We start from the raw sequence: 21007 nt of genomic DNA on the forward strand, positions 1-21007 counted from the left end.
TGCTGGCCATGTAGGAGGATCATAACAATATTACAGAGCCAGTTATGAGGTACATTTTATCGTGACACAATCATAATCTTCCCCCCCCCCCCTCACCCGGCGATAGATAATGACTAATACCTTAGTGGTAGTGGCTCCTTTGGTATTTCATGATCTCAAGCAAGTCCAACCTCCCCATACAGTTAATGCTGGAAGGGATCGTATCGGCAAAATATCATGGAGGATTGATGAGTTGAATCATCTGATGGTACCCAGATACATAACGTAATTATGGAAGTGCCTCCCACCTTTGATAACAATACTCTCAGCACTTTTATAAGATTTTGGCGTTTCGAGGGTAGCCTTTTCTTCAAACGGATCAGATTTCTTTAGTAACTGACTTTGGTAAATTTCTGTAAATAACATTTGTAATAAGTTCCCTTCACTTGCAATCTATTGACTGAGTAAATTATTGGGTTGAAACCTCCTTAATATTTCGATATAATAAACTCCTCATTTGTCTGATTGATTAGTTGTGGCATTTATCCGAAAAAATCTGATTCACCAAGTTTCTCATCGAATCCCATAGATCATCACTCGTTAACCAATTCGTGGCATGTGGTGCTTACCTGATGACTTTGTATCAGGGTGTGTTTCAACTCACTCAATTTGCTCTTCATTCCCTAACAACTTCATAGCATTTCCTTTGCCAATTTCATCTGCACCACTCCTCAAATCCCGAGGGGAAAAAACCAAGCTAACTTAAACCGTGCGGCACAAAAGTATCACAGAGACTATTCCATTTGTGAGTACATACAGCTGTTTCACATGCCTTCTTTACCAAAGGGAAAGTCGAGTATAAATGAAAATAATTTGAAGGGGAAGGGTAAGAGGGAAAAGTGCTGATACCTGATTGTTGGGAACACCTGAGCCATTACGAGGGAACCTTGTTTGAAAAACGTTAGGATATGCTATATAATGCTATAAAGTCTGGATGGTAATCTGATTGTACTTGAAAGAACTAAAATGCTGCATGGAAATTTTATGCACGAACGTTATTATTCCCCTGCAGATTTACGCCAACTGATCTCGTGATTTGTACATGTATAATTACATTACATTGACGGTAAACTCACCTAGAATACTTGAGATTAATCGTTGTCTGTTTTTAGCCGATGCTTTCAATCATACAAGTTTCAATACCAACGGTTTGATAAAACAGAACAAAGTGAAAGTTAAATGCAATGTATCTTACCAGAGGCGGGCCCACCATTGCTTCCTCGTCTTCCTCGACAGATTACTCTTTTCTCTTCTGCAGTTTAGTTTCTCTGGTTGGAACATCCTCGACAAGAGTAACGACGTTTTGACCAGTTTGCACTGATGCTTTGTCAGCTCTCTTTTGGGGTATATGAAGTGGATCATGCCTCTTTGTAACAGTCTGTAGGTGTGTTTTATAAGCTTGGAATTCCCTTGGTTCTAGATAGTCAGATTCTTCTGCATCCAAGTGTATAGGCTTCAGCAACACCACAAGAATTGTATGGCAGACAGTAAGGAGAATTACTATTGAGATCTTTGGAGTAAAAGGGTTAATCACAGCCCCAAAACTTGGGCTATGCAAGTCCGCTGTTGCTACAAGGTTCTTTCTACCATTGAGACACTCAAGGAATAATTTTCTGGACCTTAACTCGTGAGATATTTTTGACCAGTGGTTTACCCCAAGCACTAAACAGAAAACCCTTTCAAGTGAAGCACCCCATTCCACGAGGAAAGCAGATTGTTTTACAGTTCCATTCTCGAGACAAAACGAATAACATCTTTCCTCATTCGACAATTTAGCTAAACATATGCCCTTCGCTTTCTTATTCTTTTCACTCACACAATGTTTACGGCATTGCGCATCATCCTTGAGGGAAGCAAAACGCTTGTCGCATCATAACCTATACCAGTGGTTTTTCTATCTCACCGCTGAACTCTCATTGGTGGAGCATTGAAACGTAAATTGCGAAGCTCAGAAATTCTGTTCCTCCTCCCTGAAAATAGAGTTCAGTAATTTATATATAAAAGTTTACTCATCTAAGTACACAGTTTTCTTTGCCCCGCGAAAACTCGTTTACATGAGAACCTTGGGAAAACGCATCCAAGTAAGACCAAGAGTAATGAACGAGCAGATGATACAAAAAGAAAAAACTTTGCTGGTGGGCAAATTAAGATCTATTGGACATTTTTTTAATTAGCAGAACATGTACAGATATATGACAATGTTATCAATGAATACTGACTCTTAATTCTCCTAATGATTTTTAACTAATGATTCACTTGCACCACCCTGTATCAGTTGATGATGAACATATGTAATTGAACTGAAGTACCTAGACAAAGACAGGGTTCCGTGGTAGCGGTACAAGCTTTCAAACCACCAAAAATTGTGGATGACTTAAATAAAAATCAACGACCAGGTGTCAACAAATTTTATCTTAATATCATGTGGGAGGGTACAAATCCAAGACTGGGACGAACCATTCTGAACCGGTTATTGGTACTATTTTGAAATCAATCCAACACGTAGAGTATTGCTTTGGGTCCAAATATGCTTACACAAAATTTCTGAATAAGTTCTTTCCCCTAGAGGTTTTTTGTTTTCACTCGTCGTGTTTTGCAGATTGAGACTCTGGGATTGCATGTTACAGCCTAATATAACTGCTCTGTAGCTGGATAGTTATCACCTACAATTAAATGTTTTGTTTTATGGAAGTCTTCCAGTATACTAATAATCTCTGCCATGTCTGGTCTTTCAGTGTGATCTGACCGCAGACATCGGCGGACGAGGTCTTGCAATACATGGTCTGTTATCTGAGCGATTTGACGTTCACGGTTTTGATAATCCGGGAATGTCCGAATGCACATTTCACAGAGGAGAACACCGAAACTATAGACATCAATCTAAAAAGCAGAACAAGAAAAGACAATGAAATAAGATCGCTGTTTTCACAAGCTCTTTTCCGTTTGCGTAAACCGAGCACACTCTGCCGTTTGTGTAGACCGAGCACACTTTGCCGTTTGTGTAGACTGAGCACACTCTGCCGTTTTTGTAGACTGAGCACACTGCCGTTTTGCGTTGACCGAGCACACGACTCAAGACCAAGTTACACAAGTACCATGTGATCCCTAATTGTAAAGGGTTTATGTTTCAAAAAAAATTTCTCCAAGGAAATTCTGTAAGCTTATTTTCTCACCTTTGCTGTATGCTTTGCTGGTCTCCACACTTCAGGTGCACTGTAGGCGAAACATCCTGGGCCAATTGACATGAACTGTTCCTCAAACTTAGCAGAGCCATAATCTGACACTTTGCCTCGCCATTGGTCACCCTGTCGCCATAGCAACACATTGCCGCTACTAACATCGCGGTGAAAAATAGGAAAAGGTTTCTTTTGGTGGAGGTAGTTCAACGCTCGAGCCACATCGAGCGAAATTACGGTGATTTCCTTATGGGAAAGAGGTCGTTGTCCCAGTAGCTCGCGCAAATTTGATTCCATCAGCTCAGTAACAAACAATGGAATTTCCTCGTCATTAGTCGCTCCAATAAACTGCAGCAAGCAAGGGTGTCGGCATCTTGAAGCAATATCAATTTCCCTCTGGAACAAACTCTGGTTGTAAGGCGAATTTATTGCCTCATGGATTCGCTTCACGGCAACAGAACAACCACAGTACCTGCCCTCGAAAACCTCGCCCCACCCTCCAACCCCAAGGCTTTTATCAGTCAACTGAATATCATCCCGGGAAATTACCCAATCATTGGACTGTGATCCGGCTTGATTCTCGAGGTTAACAACCTGCTGTCGTAAATTGGAATTTTCTGCTACAATTTCTCTAAATTGCATCTGAAAGTTTTCTATTTGTTGATCCCTTTCTCTAAGCTGTTCACCTAGCCTAGTAGCTTCTTCTATCATTTCTTCTCTCAGTCGTTGTTCCATTAAGTGTACCCTTATTTGCGCGCGTAAGTTCTCTTCTTTTTGCTCCTTCTCAATCAACTGATGTGCCATCTCCCTCAGTTCTTGCTCTCTCTCTCTCTGGTTTGTTCACGAAACTCATTTTCTCTCATCTCATTCTCCGCTGTAACCTCTCTCGATCGTTGTTCCATCTCCCTAAGTTGTCTCAGTAAAGTTTCGTTTTGATGGTTTTTTTCTGACAATTACTGTTCCATCCCGCTAAAATGTCTCTGATAGTCAACAGCCTGCTCCTCCCTTTCTCTAAGCTGTTTGCGCAACTCAGTTTCTCTCGTTTCCTTTTGTGTTAATTCTTCTCTCATCCTTTGCTCCATCTGCTCCAGGCTTAATCGTAAATTTTCTTCTTGTGCCTCTTTCTGTGTTAATCGTTTCTCTACATCTTTCAGGTTCGTTCGTAAATTCTCAACTTGCTCCTCATTCTCTCTCAGCTGTTCTTCTACATTCCTTATCTGCGTCTTAAGATCTTCTTCCCGCTCCACTGTCACTGTCAATTGTTGTATCGTCTCCGTCAACTGCTGGTCCTTTTCGGTGATCTTTTCACACAAAACTACTTGTCTCGCATCTTTTTCAATTATTTCTTCCCTCAACCTGCGTTCCATTTCCTGAAATTGTTCTCCTAAAGTTTCATCTCCCTTAACTTTCTCCTCCAGTTCTTGCTTTTGAATCCTCAGTTGCATCCGGAAGTGTGCTTCTTGACAATCCATTTCTCTGAGCTGTTTTCGTAGCAGAATTTCTGTTGCTTCTTTTTCGATTAATTCTTCTCGTAATCTTCGTTCCTTTTCCAGTTGCCGTTCTTGCTCACATAGTGTTCTTTGGAGGCTTGCTTCTTGACAATCCTTTTCTCTGAGCTGCTTTCGTAGCAGAATTTCTGTCGTTTCTCTTTCGTTTAATTCCGCTCGCAATCTTTGCTCCTTATCCAGTTGTGTTCTAAAATTCTCTTTTCGATCTTCTCTTACTGTCAACTGTTGCTTCATCTTCTGAATTTGTCTCTGAAAGTTTTCCGCATCCTGATGCTTTCTTGAGAGCTGATTGCTTAACAAAACTACTCTAAGTTCTGTTCTTGTAAGTTCCTCTCTTAATCTCTGTTCAGTGTCACTTAACCCTGAACAAAAATTATCCTCTCGTCGCTCTTCCTCTTTCTCTCCGTCGTGGAATCTAACAGCTGTAATGGAAAAATCTTCCTGGTAGTTCTCTTCGGCAGCCTGCGTTTGTTCAAGTGCAGTCTCTTGCTCTTCTCACTTTCTTGAAGTGCTTTGTTCAGAAAAGTTTCTGGTTCCTCTCTTACTTGCTTTTTCGAAATACCATTGTTTTGATGCGTTGTTTCTTCATCCAACTGTGCCCCAGGACCAGGACCCGTTTCTAAGAATCAATCCAAATGGTAAATCTTAGCACTAAACGGGCTAAGCATCATTTAATCTATCAAAAAAATATCATGTGGACACAAAAGCGCGACAAATACCTAGATAATGATGATAAGTCAAAATCTACAGGGCACCACTGAAGTTCAAATGTCCAAGGCGCCACATAACCAAACAAAATGAGACATGTAGCATTTATCAAGTACTGAATAAATTGACCTCGCTCCCAATGTGTGGCTTCATAGCTCAGTTGGTAGAGCATCGCACCGGTATCGCGGAGGTCACGGGTTCGAATCCCGTTGAAGCCCTGATTTTTTTCAGGCTTCTTCTTTCCAATTGCTTAAATTGGAAAATTTACTGCGATGATCACATTTCACTTTCATTTACTGAATATTCTATTGTAAACGGTTAACATGACAGGTAACCAGCCATAAGTATCCTCAATAGAAGAATAGATGAATTCCCAGGGCAGCGAAGAAGTGATACATGTATTTGATGTGAAAAAAAAAAAACAGTAATGGCGATGTGTTTCGGCAGGACAGTGATTTTAGCCCTGATAATGAGAGCTTTTATCTATTGTCGCTGTCAAAGTCCTTGATAATTAGGTTTTTGTGCCTGTGTCTCATACATAGATAACTCTACAGCTCACCTGGCACAATTGGCTTTATGTTCAGAAGACTAGTGTTCCTTACCTGATGAATCATCGTCGGACTGCGAATCGAATTCCTCAGAACTCTCTTCCGGTGATTCAGGCTCTTCAGGTTCAGCGTCAAACTCTCTCTCTAGCATAACAGATTCCAGAGGAATAAACATGGAAAAACCATCTTCACAAGTGAATAGCTGTCTCCCATTCCTTCTTCCACATCCACCTATGCTGAAACTTTCGTCCTACCCGAAGTTCAAAAGGAATTTTACAGCCGTAATTATTTTTACCAGAATATCACAAAGTCGCTAGAAAACCTACGCAGCTATACAAGAGACAATTTCTACCTTCTTTCTTTTAACCAATACTGCAGATAACTTATTTGTTTTCTCACTAATTTGCTTTAAGTTGTTAAAAGCTATCAGCATTTATAAAACTACAACACTTTACATGCAAAACTCCGAGAAATGAATATATGGCTGCTTTTCAGCCTTAAGTGATGGAAAAATGTTCTCTAAAGGTATCAGGCCAAATTGCTGCCAATCTAATAGAGACACAAAGCAGCAAATCTTAAAGCCAAGTCATTCCTGAAGATAAAACATAACCTATCGGTAAATAATAATAAAAGCAGGTGGCACGAATCCTGTTCAAATGGCTGGCCGCTAAATCTTTACATGAGGTTCAGGAGCTAATCCTCTCAGAGAACATCATTTTCTTAGGTCTTGTACTATATAAAGACGGCATCAGTACCGTATGACTGAATCTTAAACATCGATACTTGTTCTATCACTGCTCTTTTTCACAAACAAAATTCTTATAAGTGCAGGCCTTACCATTTCCAAGCCAAGAATCTTTTGAACATTTCCATCAGCGTCTTTCTCCTCACCAATATGACGAACAGTCCCTCGGGATACATGGTCCTCGATAAAGGTCACAACTCTTTGATTGACTTCAAGTTCTGGGTCAATTCTTTCCTTTACTTCACCTTTTCTTCGAAAAAGCCATGACAGTCTTGACAGTCTTGACTGGCTACTAGACGTCAGGTTATTCAAACCCAACGATTTTCTCCAGCCCGGATTTCCCTAGGAACAATTTTAAGAAGATGCTTGAGAAAAAGTAACACGATTTTGTATTTCTTATAGCTGCGTGTAAGGTCAAACCTTCCTCAGCTTTGAACACCTTACAAGAGGTTTTAACATGGAGGTGATCAGTTGTCTACTTACTGATGAGTGCTGTTCTGATAGATATAAAAATCAGAGAAGCATATAAGATACTCAATTATTCTTACATTTTTAATTTCAGGAACAATTGGGCCAGTTAAAACACTTCATACGTAGTACTGGAGAATACTTTTTAAAAATTGCACGTCGTAGGTAAATGACAAAATACAACATGGTCTGTGTTAATTATAGGAAATAACAAGACAATTAAATTGTAAGGCTGATATCAGAGTGGTAACTGATAAGTAAAGGGCCTTATATTCCTGGTGTTCGACAGTAGTCGGTTGTGTGGTCTGAGCGTCCAATTGAGGGTAGCCCTCTACGGGACTGGCGTTGTTGCGTGACGTTTTGACAAATTCAATTGATAACAAAATTGATCATTGTCAAAAGCAATCCGCTGGAAGTGTCTGGCGGCTTGGCTATGCCTCACACTTTATGTAAACAAAGTTTGAACTTTTTATTTTGACGACTTTCTCACGGTTTTCTTCCAACTTTCTCCCCTCTACGTTATTGATCTCACAGCGAAAATGCCCCAGCGTACCGTCGCTAACTGAGCTGACCTTCAAGCAAGTTATGAAGTGATACTACTAAATTTCATTAGGGTGCTGAGCAGCTTGTTTTGTTTGGCATGCATGCAGTGTCCCTAGGGGTTTATTTTAAAAATGGCTCTTCATAACTGTTGAAAAGTGGAATCAAAAGGCACGTGACTGCAATTGTACAGTAAGTCTTGATACGTGCATCTACCCTATTTTTGGACAAGGAAATCGAAACCTCGAATCGCAAAACTCAAAATCGACACTAGACTTGGCAAACAGTGGTTATTACAACTGAAGGGTTTCACTTGCCTGCCACACAGCCCAATAATTTATTTAGCGACTAAGTATTTTCCTGAGGCTTTGGCAATAAAAATATAACGGCGTAATATGCGACTAACACAGTCTATATACTGTAAGATTTTACGCTACTAACCCAGTCGGTAGATTAATTATAATAAATTAATATATAATGAAATTATATTACTGGCGTAAAATCTTACATATATATATCACCGACTGGAAGAAATTACGCCGTTAGTTACTGGCGTAAAATCTTACATATATATATCACCGACTGGAAGAAATTACGCCGTTAGTTACTGGCGTAACATCTTACATATATATATATCACCGACTGGAAGAAATTAAGCCGTTAGTTACTGGCGTAAAATCTTACATATATATATCACCGACTGGAAGATATTACGCCGTTAGTTGCTGGCGTAAAATCTTACATATATATATCACCGACTGGAAGATATTACGCCTTTAGTTACTGGCGTAAAATCTTACATATATATATATATATATCACTGACTGGAAGAAATTAAGCCGTTAGTTACTGGCGTAAAATCTTACATATATATCACCGACTGGAAGAAATTACGCCGTTAGTTACTGGCGTAAAATCTTACATATATATATATCACCGACTGGAAGAAATTAAGCCGTTAGTTACTGGCGTAAAATCTTACATATATATATCACCGACTGGAAGATATTACGCTGTTAGTTACTGGCGTAAAATCTTATATATCACCGACTGGAAGAAATTACGCCTTTAGTTACTGGCGTAAAATCTTACAGTATATAATATACCGACTGGGAGAAATTACGCCGTTAGTTACTGGCGTAAAATCTTCCATATAAACACAACCGACTGGAAGAAATTACGCTTAAGACATAGACGAGCAAGATGAACTTACATTCTTTACCTCTGTATGATGCTTCGATGTCTTTCGATGGGATGGCTGATTCTCAAACATTCGATATTTGTTCGCCATGATTCAAATCCTCGCTATCGTTTTGTACAGCCGTTCTTAACACGTTTCAGTCTATATCTTGGATAACTACGAAGGTTTCTGTTTCGACGTAGTGAACAGGAAGTTGCGTGACAGGCAGCGAAGCCTCTAGATCGTAGACAAAAGGTACACTAACATGCAAAACGTATCCGAATCAAAGTGCTCTGTGAGCAAACTCGTGAATTGACACATGATTTTTTAGATTATGTTTAATGTTATCTGGTTTAGGGAATTTTGTGGTTGATTGTCATATCTAGAGTACGAGCAGTGGTTCAGTGTTCGCTAATGTAGCAAAGAAACAAAGTAACGTTGGGATAAGAAGGCATTACAATTTGAAATGATCATGCTATTACATTTGACAAGGTGGATGATGTCATGTGTTTAAAACGTCTATCATTTTTGTTTCTGGTTCAAAAGAAAAGGTTGGAAGTAAATGTGGGTGAAAAGTGAAATTTACTGTCTGATTCGCTCCTGTGATTGAAGGGCTACTTTATGTTGAAGATTTCACCACTAACTGATTTTTGCGTACATGACCGTACATGGAATTTATTTGCACTTGTAGTAGTATAGTCAAAATTTGTGTTCCATATGCGGCTAGTAAGCTTCGAAGTGCGATCTGTGGTGACACTTTTGAAATGTAAGTTGCGTAACGAACTTCTAGGTTTTTAAATAATTAGTCACCTGATCTATTTTTGCCGCGTTGCGCTAAGATAATTAAATATTCACAAAAAAATGACAAACGGCTTGAGAAAAGCAAATCACTGTCTTTCGTTGTGAATATTAGAAAATAAAGGCAATACTGTCTCAATGAAAACATTAACGATTCCCTCTTTATCAAATGAGACAAAGGGGAACGAGTTTTGAGTGATATAACTAAGGCAAGCCTGCCACTGTCATTTTGGATCTCCGCCTGGGTAGATTTAAGTCACGTGCTAGGCAACGTATAATCAATAGCAAGATAGAATTTCATTTCAGGCCTATTTATCAATTTTGTGGTGTGTAACGTTCGCATTTTAGTACGTTGTATGTATGTTGAATCTTCAAATTGTCTTGAAACTTAAAATAAATTTGTTCTTTAAAAATTCACTGAAAATCGGTTGCTAAAATTGTTTGTTTAGGTGTTATTTGATTTTCGTGTTAACTTGTTATTTCGTGAGTCGCCGGCATCTTTTGTTGCTTCACACAGGAAAAACACACGCGACGAAACGTAATGATCAATTTTGTCCTCAATCTCACGCTATAACAGAAAAAGCTTTTGAACATCTGTAAACTCCGAGCGCTTCGCAGTAAGTGATATTTTCAAAGAATCTTCGGATTGTTTTCAAGTTCAAGGATTGTAAATTACAATTTTATGAAAAACGAAGGTTGTTCTGTTATTTCAGTGTGAATCCTTGCATGCCTGCCAGTCGCTGGCGCCGCTTGTTGAAACTAAAACGAAAAAAAAAAACAACTCTTTTAAGATTATCATTGGCTTCTTTTTCACCCCACCACTATTCTTAGCAACAAAGGTCGCCATTTCGTCTGTTTATTGCTCGCCAAAAACTATAAAATGCACTCAAAAGCCTAAAATCTAAAAAAAGCTTACAGGAATCGACCAATCGAGCGAGCGAGCGAGCGAGCGTATGCCATTCCCCACATCGTATCTATAACTCACTCTTGCGCATGCACGCAATTCACGAGTTAAAAATGAACATGCGCAGTTAAGCCCTACTGCAATCAAAGAGGGTTTTTTTGTATCCGTGTTCCAAAATTGACTAACAAAGCACGAGAAGATTTCCTGTTAAATAAAGTGACAACTTACATATCATAGGAAACCTTGGTTTTTTTTTTAACGGTTAGTCATTATTCAGAATCAAGCAATTAATCAGTTTTTAAGAGAGGATGCCAGATGAGGTAATAGTAATAGCTCTGATGAAGGGCTAACGCTCGAAACGTCAGCATTGAAACCCTTTACGATGGCCAATTTACGTTATCAACTCAGTTGATATTACTAAATTACCCTGAGGTAATAGTCTGTTGATAATCAAGAATTAAGATCTTGTTCTTTCAGACTGAAACCTTACTCTGAGCTGCATTGTTTGGAGGAAAAAAAATTATTAGCAGCAGTTTACCGGTGCTGTCAAATTTGCATATCGTATAAAATGTCCTTGTCGATTCGTTTTACAAGACCCTTGTGTCACGCTGATTACCATCTGTAAATTACCGGTAGTTAAGACACATTTGTTCGTTCCTTGTAGCATATAATAAGTGTTGAGATGAGTGATTTTAATTGGCACCGTTTTGTTTTAAGTTGAATGATAATCAACGTCTCAGGTAGCCATCCTGATAACGTTAGAATTCCGCTTTGATTTGGTAATGGTGCTTTCATTAAATGAAACACGTGACACACCTGCGAAGGCATCTTCCATGCCACACTTCTGTGACCACGCCTGTCCTCACCACATGTATGTTATTCCTCTCCTGAGGGCCTTGTTAGTGCAACGCATCTATGAAACCCACATAAGCTATCATTCAGAGCTATTGCTTTAATTCTACTCAAATCTACAATTTACATGTACAAAGCTAACAATACTTTTCTCCAGTTAAACTGCAGTAATACATCAGGTTAGCAGCCACCATAATAAATATGGTTTCTACAAATGATATACCTCAAAAAAGCTCGAATACTTATTTGCTTAGTGGGTAAGTATTTACAATTACTTTATTCAAATACTTGCGCAAGAATAACAAAAAATTTTACCAATTAACACGCAGCTCACTGTCTGATCGGGTTATACATAGAAAATTCCACCTAAATTCTTTGTCATCTTTGCTTTGCCGCTCGTCACTAGTTTATTTCGTTTGATCATTGTTTATTTCCTATAATATATTTGTAAATTTTTATAGGTGACCTTGGTAACAAAAGCGGCACTTCAAAAAGCACAACCATCTCTATGCCACTCGTATAACCAAAGAACAAAAGTTTCTGAAAACAAAAGCAGAAGCTGACGTCATGTGCAGTCTAACCTGTATTAAGCGGTTACCCATGGGAAATGGCGGGGATAGAAGAGCGGAAATATAAAAACCAAAAAAACGCCATTTTATGCCATAATTGACCGTTAAATCAAAAAAAGTTGCTCGAAAAATATATACTTACACTGATTTCGGGAGAGAAATATGTATTAAATTTTACTTCAAAGATTATTCTAAATTTCATTTGAGTGGTCCCGCTTTAAGTGACCGTTCAACGCGGACAAAAGACGATACAAACAGGCCGATGGGACTCACTCAAAGGTGACCACGACTGCTTAATAGGGGTAAGCGTCCAATAGAGGTGAAAATTACAGTGATTGAAAGGCGAAACAGATTCGGGATTTTGAAAACCGGCCGCTTAATACAGGGTGACCACCCTATACAGGTTCGACTGTAAGTTTTTCCTGAAACGATCTGTGCTTTGCAGTCTCCTTTAAAACCATTTATTTTTTGGGTAGGATAAAAAAACAACGTTCTTTTGTTGAGGACCGGGAGCGTCATTCCTTGACGCCTCCAAAAAGCGGCTGTTAATGAGACGATAAGACCGCAAGAATAACAAAAGTTTCGAAATATGAGATCAAAATTTTCATAATACTGTTCTGGATTTTGTTGAAAACTAACAAGGCAAAATATCTGACCACTACCAAACATCTATGAAAACAGCTGTAAAAAAAAGTGTTGTATTTTAAAACACTTAAGCCTTTAGCAGTTATTGAAAAGTTATGCAAAGGCCGTAACTTGGAATTCTCAGGTATAGAGATGAAAAATCGATCTAAATAATGACCTTATCAAACCTTACTTAATGCTGTTAACCTGAGCTGTGATTCTGCGATTCCATCCTGAGCAGTTTAGCGTTTAAAAAATTTGTGAAAGTTTGTGTTATAACTAAGCAGTAGACCGCATTTTCCATCGGTTTACGATTTCTACGAAAGCGATCGAAAACGAATAAAGCACTTGTTAAGAGATGTGACTGTCTGCCTGCTACCAGGATGTTCGATTTCAAGTTAAACGCGTTCTTACCTTTGTTTCAATGTAACAATCAATGTAACAAACGCGAAGACTGATTAAATACTTACAACGGGCAGTGATTCGTCAGTAGGTAAGGTCTTACTGTAAAGATAGGCCGTTTTACTAGGGAAAGTTTGGTTTAAATGTTCAGTTATTATCTCCTCCATATTCGGCCTGTCACCGGGTGCTTCCATCAGGCAGCTATCTACAAGGTGTCTAAATCCGTCGTCCCTTACCAACTTTACTTGGCGACGACGTTCATTAGGATTTGGCGGTTCCCTGATGCACACTTCGCAAAGAAGAACACCAAAGCTATAGACATCAACCTAAAGACAAAATTTAATTCAGAGGTATCTTAATCCGTTTCTGCTCCTTTTCTGAGGGTGGGCTATTGATATTTAAGAGCAAATCAAGCAATAAAACATCTTATCGTCAGTTAAAATTTTAAAAATGCGGAAAGAGTACTTAGGAAAACTGACTTCAAGATGCTTACCTTACAGCTGTTACATCCCGTTTCATCAACGATCTCCGGTGCACAATAAGGTACAGCGCCTGCGTAGTTACTCACGCTCTGGCGAACAAAATTGGCTGTACCATAATCAGAAACTTTTGCTCTCCATTGCTCTCCCTTTTTCCATAATAATACGTTAGCGCTACTAACGTCCCGATGGATTATGGGTTCGGGTGTGTTTTGGTGCAGGTAGTTTAGAGCTAGAGCCACATCTAGAAAGATAACGAAAACTTCTTTTCCGGTAAGTTTGTGATCTTCATATAGTTTCCTTAGGCTTGTGTCCATGAGTTCCGTTACAATGAGCGGTTTCTTATCGTCTGCCGTTGCCCCAATAAACTGCAACAAACAAGGATGGCGACATCTCGAGGCCATGGCGATTTCTCTTTCAAACAGTTGTATGTTGTAAGGAGACACAATTACATCATGCATTTCTTTTACAGCAACATCACAGCAGCGAAATTTACCCTGGACCACGCTCCCCCATGCTCCTTTTCCGAGAATTTTACCCATTAGTTGAACTTCATTTCGATTTATAACCCAGTCACGATTTTTTTTTACTTCTGGTCTCAATTGTAGCTGTTGGCTCTGAGAAGATATTTGCTCTTGCCTGAGTTCAATATTTCGCCGGTCCATCTCATTCAGTTGTGTTCTTAGATCAGAAACTGTTGCGTCTCTTTCCTCTTTAATTCTCTCTAATTCTGATACCCTCTCCTCTTTTCTATTGATTTCTCGTCTTAGGTATCTGATGGTCGCCTCTGTATCTCTTAATTCATCTCGTGCTCTCCAAAAGTTTAACCTTGTTAGTGTCTGACCCATCCCGCATATGAACTCTCTTTCTGAGATCCTCTTCTCCTTCTCTACCTAACAAGAAAGTAAATAGCGCTCATCTAGTGCAGAATTTTGGCGTTTTAAAGCTAAAATACTTCATATTGTTTAAAAAACGACGAGAATTCCATCGAAAAGAACTAATAGAAAGGCATTAATGATCACAAATAATAATGATACTAATAATAATGACAAATGCTATGATGAAAATGATAATGAGTTTGAATGATAGAAATTTTTAAGTTTACAATCTACACATGCCATGTGACAAAGCTTATCTGCGCAGAGGAGAGTTCACCGAAAAAAATGATTTCTGCTCTTGACGTGAAATGGTTTCTGTCAGAAGCTATTATTAAGAAACCAAAATATACCACTTTCTTTGAGCCTTGAAACGAAAGAGTTCATTTCAAGTGCCAGTCTCTTGAAATATACTTCGTTTTTTAAGTCTTTAAGCGAAACGGCGCTTGACACTACAATTTACGTGAAATATGCCCCGTTCTCTGGGCCGCGAGGCGAGGCAGCTCTTTGCAAGCGCAGATCAGAAGCAAGTGCTATTGACTTAAATTTCTTGTCCTTTATAAAGCTATGATGACAGCTCGCTACAACCTAGCCAAACAAAATGCACAAATAATATATAAGATTCTCGAAGTTATTATACGAGACAGCTCATTTCGAGCGCGCGACCCAGACATTGAAGAACCACCTGACATATATCTTCCCGTTTTCTTCAATAAATTGTGATGCAGATATGTGTTCTGCACAAAAATGCCCATGTAAATTAATCTATTCGTGTCCATCGGACTCCATCGGACTGCGAAAGAAGTAGAACAGGGAATACAAATCATCAAATATGTTGACTAATGATGTATTTAATCATTAGCCTTTCCGGTAGCATCTTTCCAATTTTACCGACAGACTTCCGATTTTCCAATGGAAAGCGTGTTTTCTCCAATGGAATCTATTTGTGCGTATTGGAAAACCCTCAAATAATATAGAAAATCAAACACGTGATCCTGAAAAATTGACGTTAACTGTTCTTGCAAAATTAAAATAATTCTTTCAAAACAAGCCTGAATCCGAAGGTCTGAGGTTGGATTGCTGATGGGGACTCAGAATTTTTTCTTTGTTCCACGCTCGTGACAAGACGAAAACATATTTCTCTTATTTTTTACCGAGCTCAAAACTTACCATCTCTCTTAGTTCTATCTACAAACATTACGCTTTCGACTCTGCTAATCCTAGCAGGATGCGTGTCACATCAGGCCTGACGCGGTCTGGCATCACGATTGAATCCGCAGAGATAATCACACAGAACAAAGCCAGACATTATTTTTAATAAAGACTTGGAAAATTTCATTTGTGGTCTTTTCAATTGTTTCCCTGACAAATTCTGCTGTGGGGCGACTTTCGCCCGAGTGTTACGTTTCATAACTCTGAGTGTTAAATAACTAGGCCACTTGATTGTTTGTCAAAAGAGCTTTGATAGTGGCAGTAACGCTTTCGAAGGCTATTTTGAGCCCAAGTGACCCAAAAGCCAAGGGTTTTTTTTTCAAAAACCTCTTAGTTAAGAGTGAACGAGAAGTTCGGTCACGATCCAAATTGATGTAGCTTCTGGAAAATCCTAAACTAAATTTTTGTGCGCGTTGAATAAGGAGGCAAGGGTCTAAAATGGGCCGCTGTAAGTACAAAACATCCTTACAACTAAAGTAAATATTTTGCATCTGATCAAGTCCAATTGTTCAGTAAGTCAAGACTGTGGAATCTGCCTTCATAAACATATTTAAATTTTACGGAGAGTGTCGTTGTTCGTCGTGGTTTTATGGATAACTGAATGTTTAAATGTTTGTCTCACGATGTAAGAGTCAGTCTTTTCAATCTTGTATCGATCGCGACATTTCAACCGCTATGCTGCGAGTCTTCAGTTGTAGCCTGACTGACGAAGGCCTGCAGTATAACATTTGAAACGTCGCGTATCATTACACGATTGATTAGACCGACTCTTACATCGTGAGGCAAACGATTAACCCGTTAACTCCCGGCGATGATCAACATTCAACTTCTCCCAATAATATCCATACATTATCCAGCAAACAGGTAATGAGGATACTCAAACTTATCAGGTAGAAGTTGTCATCTTGATCTAATACCAAATTCTTTTAACTAAGTGACAAGGGAATGTGTAGCAGCTAGCGTAGATGGAAAGGAGACCGTTAAATTGGAGATAATTACAATTCAATTCGCCGCATAATTCTGAAGGTGCTATTTATCGCTTATCGAAATGAAAGCCGAGCCATAAGATACGATACGATAAGATTGAATGTAAACACGCAAGAGAAAAATGCGCAGTCAACTCAACTGAAATATAAGCGGTCTCCCAAGTAACAACCATCTTAAAATTTTAATGGCATGTATTGCAACGGGATGCAACTTGGTTCTAAACGATAAATGCACACATCGTGATGCGGCAAGCATCTTTGTAGTTTTCATTCAACCAGAATCCTTAATTAAGCTTTAACCTTTGTACCGTCCTAACAATCATAAGTCGTATTCGTTTACGCTTGTCTGTTTCTTATTATCAGTTTATGGAGAGATCATAACCATTTCATTTGTTATTACATTTTTGTACAGGAAAAGCATATGTTGCATGTTACAACTTTGTAAGAAAAAGTGTGATCAGAAGCAGTTGAATTTAATTGAAGCCATCGTTCTTAATGGGCTGACTCATTATTTCTACTTCCTGATTTAACACTCCAGTCGTCAAGTATCATGTCTGCCGACAGAACAATTTTCATGCCCAAACCTTTCACTGCTGTTTATATCCGAGTCAGTAGAACTGAAAGCGCCCACAGAAGTATTTGCTGCAAAGTCTGATATCCCAGACTGATGGATGGCAACTTACATTGAATTTCTTACTGTATTTATCGGTGGAAATGACTTACTTGTTCTGTTTGTCGGTTGAATAACTGTAGTCGTTCCTCAAGAGAAAGAGTCTCCAAAAACAGTTCAGCTAAGGCGTGTTTAAGGAGTTTCAAATTATCGTCGAGGCCCTCAGCACAGTCCCTATCGAAGACGACTTCGTTGTGTCAGCGACAACAAATCGCGTTTTGTCACCTGGATCTTCCTTTAGCCTCGTTACTCTTTCTAATTTTTTGCATCACTGCCTCGTAGAAGCATGAAAAACATGTCACTTAAAGAGGGCGCATTCCTTAATGTCCTGAATGAGAAGGTAATGTACAGTCATGCTGAATTCGTTTTTAACATCGCAAAAAGAGCGAGTGTTATCCGTACACTTTTCAGACAGTAAGCAAGTGACAATCTTTCAAAAACACAATACTGGGAATATAACTGACACCCTATTGGGGGAGGGTTGGCTAAACAAATGTATGGGTGGGGGTGGGGTGGGTCTTTGAGCCGTGAATTAACATACCTACTTCAGACTCAAATGCTTTGCACCTCAAGTAAAACGAAAAATCGATCAGAAAGCGGCAAGTGATTCGCACTTATTAACAACTCTAAACTATATGAAAATTCACATATTTGCACTGCGGTGGAGATGAAATTAGAAGATCCTCGCAGCTAAGAAACACTACTGAAACTAGTAGTTGTAAGTAGGACCTGAAGATCTTCTAATTTCATCTCCACCGCAGTGCAAATATGTGAATTTTCATATATCTAAATCTTCATTCACTCGGATGTTTATTTGTACCCAATTCATTGACCAGCTCCCAGTTGGCTTGTTAGCTCAATTGGTAGAGCGCTGCACCGGTATCGCAGAGGTCATGGGTTCAAATCCCGTACGGGCCTGAAATTTTTTTCAGGTCCTACTTACAACTACTAGTTTCAGTAGTGTTTCTTAGCTGCGAGGATCTTCTAATTTCAACTCTAAACTAATAATTTCGTTGTTATTTTTTAAAGCTTTGTCGTAGCGTTGGAATACGAAATATGCTTGCTTCTGGAAGCCTGCATAGTTTCCAATTTCAAATATTGAAAGTTTTCAACCAAGGAAATGCATACTGTTTTTGGAAATAATCAAAATCTGGTTAATGGTTCAGAGGACTTGCCTATCAGCCTTTTGGCCTTACCATCGGTCACTAAATCACAATAACTCTAGGCAAAATTTCAACAACAAGTTCGATTGTTACTAGCGAAGGATATCGCTAAAACTGATAGGTGTCAAGATCTGGTGTCAAACTACAGATAAAAAAACCGAACTATTCTCGATGACACGAGAAAAAAGTCCGAACAAGCGTTGCATAGCATAACTGCGAGTTGATATCAAAAACAATCGACCGACACTCAGAGCGAAAAACAAAGGAAACTTCTGCTTAGCGAACAGAATCCTTTTGTATTAGACCATATGGTCAAGTGGGCACTTCAAGGTCATTACTGCGGATATATCATTATAGCACATAAGAGCTCATAAAATAAATGTTTATGTCTCTTCTTCTTAAAGCGTGGCAATCAATCAAACTTGAGCTCCGGATCTTGTATACTGGGTTCGGAAGTATACTCCCGATGAACTTTAATCCTTTACCTTTCATGTTTCTTCAGGAGAATTGATTCAAATGTTGAATTTCTGTACCTTAGAGAACAAAATTCTCGTCCTCGTCTCGTTGTGCTCAACAGGACATTTCTCTTTCTACATCTTGGATCATATTTCAAGTAGCTGGAGGTTTTAGTATAGTGACATAATTCAGCAGGCCATAAACCCGTAGATGGGGTGCCCAAGCCAGTAAACATGCAAATAATTCACTGGGAGAAGAAGGCTTTTATCGCGAGCGTCCGAGGATTAACTTGCAAGACATTTGTATGGGAGATGAAATAGATTCCTCAACAAAACAGTATTAGACGGGAATTTCTACAGTATAGTAACCATGTTGTTCTGGATAAACCGCAGACATATCTCAAATTAAGCTGAGTAACAAATACTTTTGGATCAGAATGTTGTTTTTTAGAGTAGAGCTGCCTTTGTAAATATCTTATAAAAAAATAATGATATTAAAATAAACAAAATGGAACGAAATTTTCACAACTTGGAAAAGACATTATTACCACAGAGTCATACTCCTAGTGTTTCTCGCTTGCCTGTTTAGGCTAACTTCGATAATAGCACGATTAGTTATTCGCTGAGTTTATTTCATTATTGTGATCAAATAAAACTAAAGACCTATTTCAAGAAGGTAGGTAAGCCTTAGGTGACCCCTATCTAACATTCGTATATCTCTTTCCTCTTATTCTGGCCAACACGTTTACAAAGTAGGGAGGGTTACACCAGCTGCCGGCTGTATGGTAATGGTGGACAGTTGAGACACGTTTTTTTCAAGATGGTCCGTGTAAGGGTTAAGCTAAGCTATTTCAGATGGCTTCGTTTTGTTCTGGTTTTGAATGAACACCATTACATGACCATGGAAGTAGCGGAAATGTCACTGGACATGCCTGTTGTTAACCCTTTAACTTCCATGAGTGACCGAGACAAAATTTCTCCTTACAATATCAATACAGTATTAACCAGGTAAGTGATGAGAATAAAGAAAAATATCAATTTGGGGATAATTAGTTGATCCAATACTAAATTCTCTGAACTAACATTATAAGAATTGTATTGTTGACAGTAAGGAGAATTACAAATTTGATCTGGGAGTAAAAGGGTTAATGGGCGTTCAAAATTTGTGCCTCTACTGAAACAAAGAAAATCAAATCACCCGCCTTAGAAGCTGCTCTCTCCCTTTGCACCTTAAGATCGCATTTTCGAAATTTCAGTGATCGTTACAGATCTTTAGTTGCATGACTTCTCGTAACCGTGCCGTTTATCAGCGTGAAATTTCAGGAAAACTACACTAAATAAATATTTCTCATTTCACACAAGCTAAAAATTTAATATTTACGTACATGTACAATACTTCGAATACTTATCAATGGTTGAATTACAGTACTGCAGAGCAAACAAAAACTCAAACACCTTTCTGGTCATACTTTAAAAGTCTTTCAAACTCGATTCAAAGATGTTCGCGAGTCGGTGTTACAAATGAATCATTTTCCTTCGTTTAGTCCAAAATGGTTCACATTCTTATAAAATGGAGTCACTTACATTCCTTACAGTTGACACTACTAAAACATACAATGATAAACACGCTCGCGTTCATTTTGCTTCCGTTCTGTTCCTGTAGTGACTAACCAAAGGTGAAATATACAAAAATCCGGAGAAGCTGTAATAAGAGTTTAATGACTACTCCTTAAGTATACCTATATATTCTTTACAATTTTGGTTGGCAGCTAAAAGCATTCCAATTAACCCGGCTTGTTCGTGTTATGAAAATCACTTTCCGAAGTTATCAAAGGTTTAAGCTATGTGTACAATTCTTTGCTCTCGCAGTTCTGGACTGCTAATCCGTATAACAGCAACCAAAAGATCACATTTTAAACTTTTAAATAATAGAAAAAAAGCAATGTTAAACTTGACTTCAAAACACAGGTGGAAAACGAGCCTTTGGCCTTTTTTTTTCTTGACCGACGAGTTTTCTGTTTTTAAAACAGAGAAATGGCCAGGTTCAGACGCAGAAAATAACTGAGTCAAACCTCTCGAACCCCTCTTAGACTTTCTCTCTCTCTC

At 38.7% G+C, this 21007-nt stretch overlaps 5 protein-coding genes across 6 annotated transcripts in view; all 5 read right to left on the reverse strand.

The window, feature by feature from the left end:
* Window positions 1–2191: 2191 nt before the first annotated feature.
* Window positions 2192–4019, reverse strand: LOC149048202 (uncharacterized). Its single transcript, XM_089201691.1, has 2 exons — window positions 3213–4019; window positions 2192–2919 (listed from the first exon to the last, which is right to left on the reverse strand). The coding sequence occupies exons 1-2, from the start codon at window positions 4017–4019 to the stop codon at window positions 2668–2670; spliced, it is 1059 nt and encodes a 352-aa protein (XP_089057817.1). The 3' UTR covers window positions 2192–2667.
* A 149-nt stretch (window positions 4020–4168) lies between these two features.
* On the reverse strand, window positions 4169–5103 carry LOC113672256 (uncharacterized). The gene has a single exon (XM_027188541.2). It carries the CDS (start codon window positions 4955–4957, stop codon window positions 4169–4171), a length of 789 nt encoding a protein of 262 aa, XP_027044342.2. The 5' UTR covers window positions 4958–5103.
* LOC149048203 (uncharacterized) lies at window positions 4547–9157 on the reverse strand. 2 transcript variants are annotated; one of them, XM_089201696.1, is made up of 4 exons: window positions 8955–9157; window positions 6818–7066; window positions 6034–6229; window positions 4547–5342 (listed from the first exon to the last, which is right to left on the reverse strand). In XM_089201696.1, exons 1-4 carry the CDS (start codon window positions 9021–9023, stop codon window positions 5080–5082), a joined length of 777 nt encoding a protein of 258 aa, XP_089057822.1. In that variant the 5' UTR covers window positions 9024–9157; the 3' UTR covers window positions 4547–5079. The 2 variants fall into 2 exon arrangements, with proteins under 2 accessions (XP_089057822.1, XP_089057821.1); XM_089201695.1 differs by having other exon boundaries at window positions 4940–5342; window positions 8946–9156.
* Window positions 9158–11549: 2392 nt separating this feature from the next.
* Window positions 11550–17732, reverse strand: LOC149048204 (dual specificity protein kinase shkB-like). Its single transcript, XM_089201689.1, has 3 exons — window positions 17337–17732; window positions 13555–14433; window positions 11550–13387 (listed from the first exon to the last, which is right to left on the reverse strand). Exons 2-3 carry the CDS (start codon window positions 14386–14388, stop codon window positions 13118–13120), a joined length of 1104 nt encoding a protein of 367 aa, XP_089057815.1. The 5' UTR covers window positions 14389–14433; window positions 17337–17732; the 3' UTR covers window positions 11550–13117.
* A 3005-nt stretch (window positions 17733–20737) lies between these two features.
* LOC113672257 (putative serine/threonine-protein kinase DDB_G0271682) overlaps window positions 20738–21007 on the reverse strand; it is a 5879-nt gene continuing 5609 nt past the window's right edge. Inside the window, exon 4 of the mRNA XM_089199428.1 lies at window positions 20738–20819. Coding sequence (XP_089055554.1) covers window positions 20738–20819 — 82 coding nt within the window. The remainder of the gene's footprint in view (window positions 20820–21007) is intronic.

The sequence above is a fragment of the Pocillopora damicornis genome, chromosome 3 (genome assembly GCF_964200805.1).
Source record: "Pocillopora damicornis chromosome 3, jaPocDami1.2, whole genome shotgun sequence".
Taxonomy (NCBI): Eukaryota; Metazoa; Cnidaria; class Anthozoa; order Scleractinia; family Pocilloporidae; genus Pocillopora; species Pocillopora damicornis.

Bases quoted from the DNA above. Each gene is read 5' to 3' on its own strand.
- LOC149048202 (XM_089201691.1), bottom strand. From the start codon at position 4,019: ATGGCACATCAGTTGATTGAGAAGGAGCAAAAAGAAGAGAACTTACGC. The intron at 2,920-3,212 runs GTGAGAAAATAA...TCTGCTTTTTAG, and splicing joins CAGCAAAGCATACAGCAAAG to ATTGATGTCTATAGTTTCGG.
- LOC113672256 (XM_027188541.2), bottom strand. From the start codon at position 4,957: ATGAAGCAACAGTTGACAGTAAGAGAAGATCGAAAAGAGAATTTTAGA.
- LOC149048203 (XM_089201695.1), bottom strand. From the start codon at position 9,023: ATGGCGAACAAATATCGAATGTTTGAGAATCAGCCATCCCATCGAAAG. The intron at 7,067-8,945 runs GTAAGTTCATCT...AATTGTTCCTAG, and splicing joins ATCATACAGAGGTAAAGAAT to GGAAATCCGGGCTGGAGAAA. The intron at 5,343-6,033 runs GTAAGGAACACT...ATTGATTCTTAG, and splicing joins GTCCGACGATGATTCATCAG to AAACGGGTCCTGGTCCTGGG.
- LOC149048204 (XM_089201689.1), bottom strand. From the start codon at position 14,388: ATGGGTCAGACACTAACAAGGTTAAACTTTTGGAGAGCACGAGATGAA. The intron at 13,388-13,554 runs GTAAGCATCTTG...TTTTGTCTTTAG, and splicing joins CGGGATGTAACAGCTGTAAG to GTTGATGTCTATAGCTTTGG.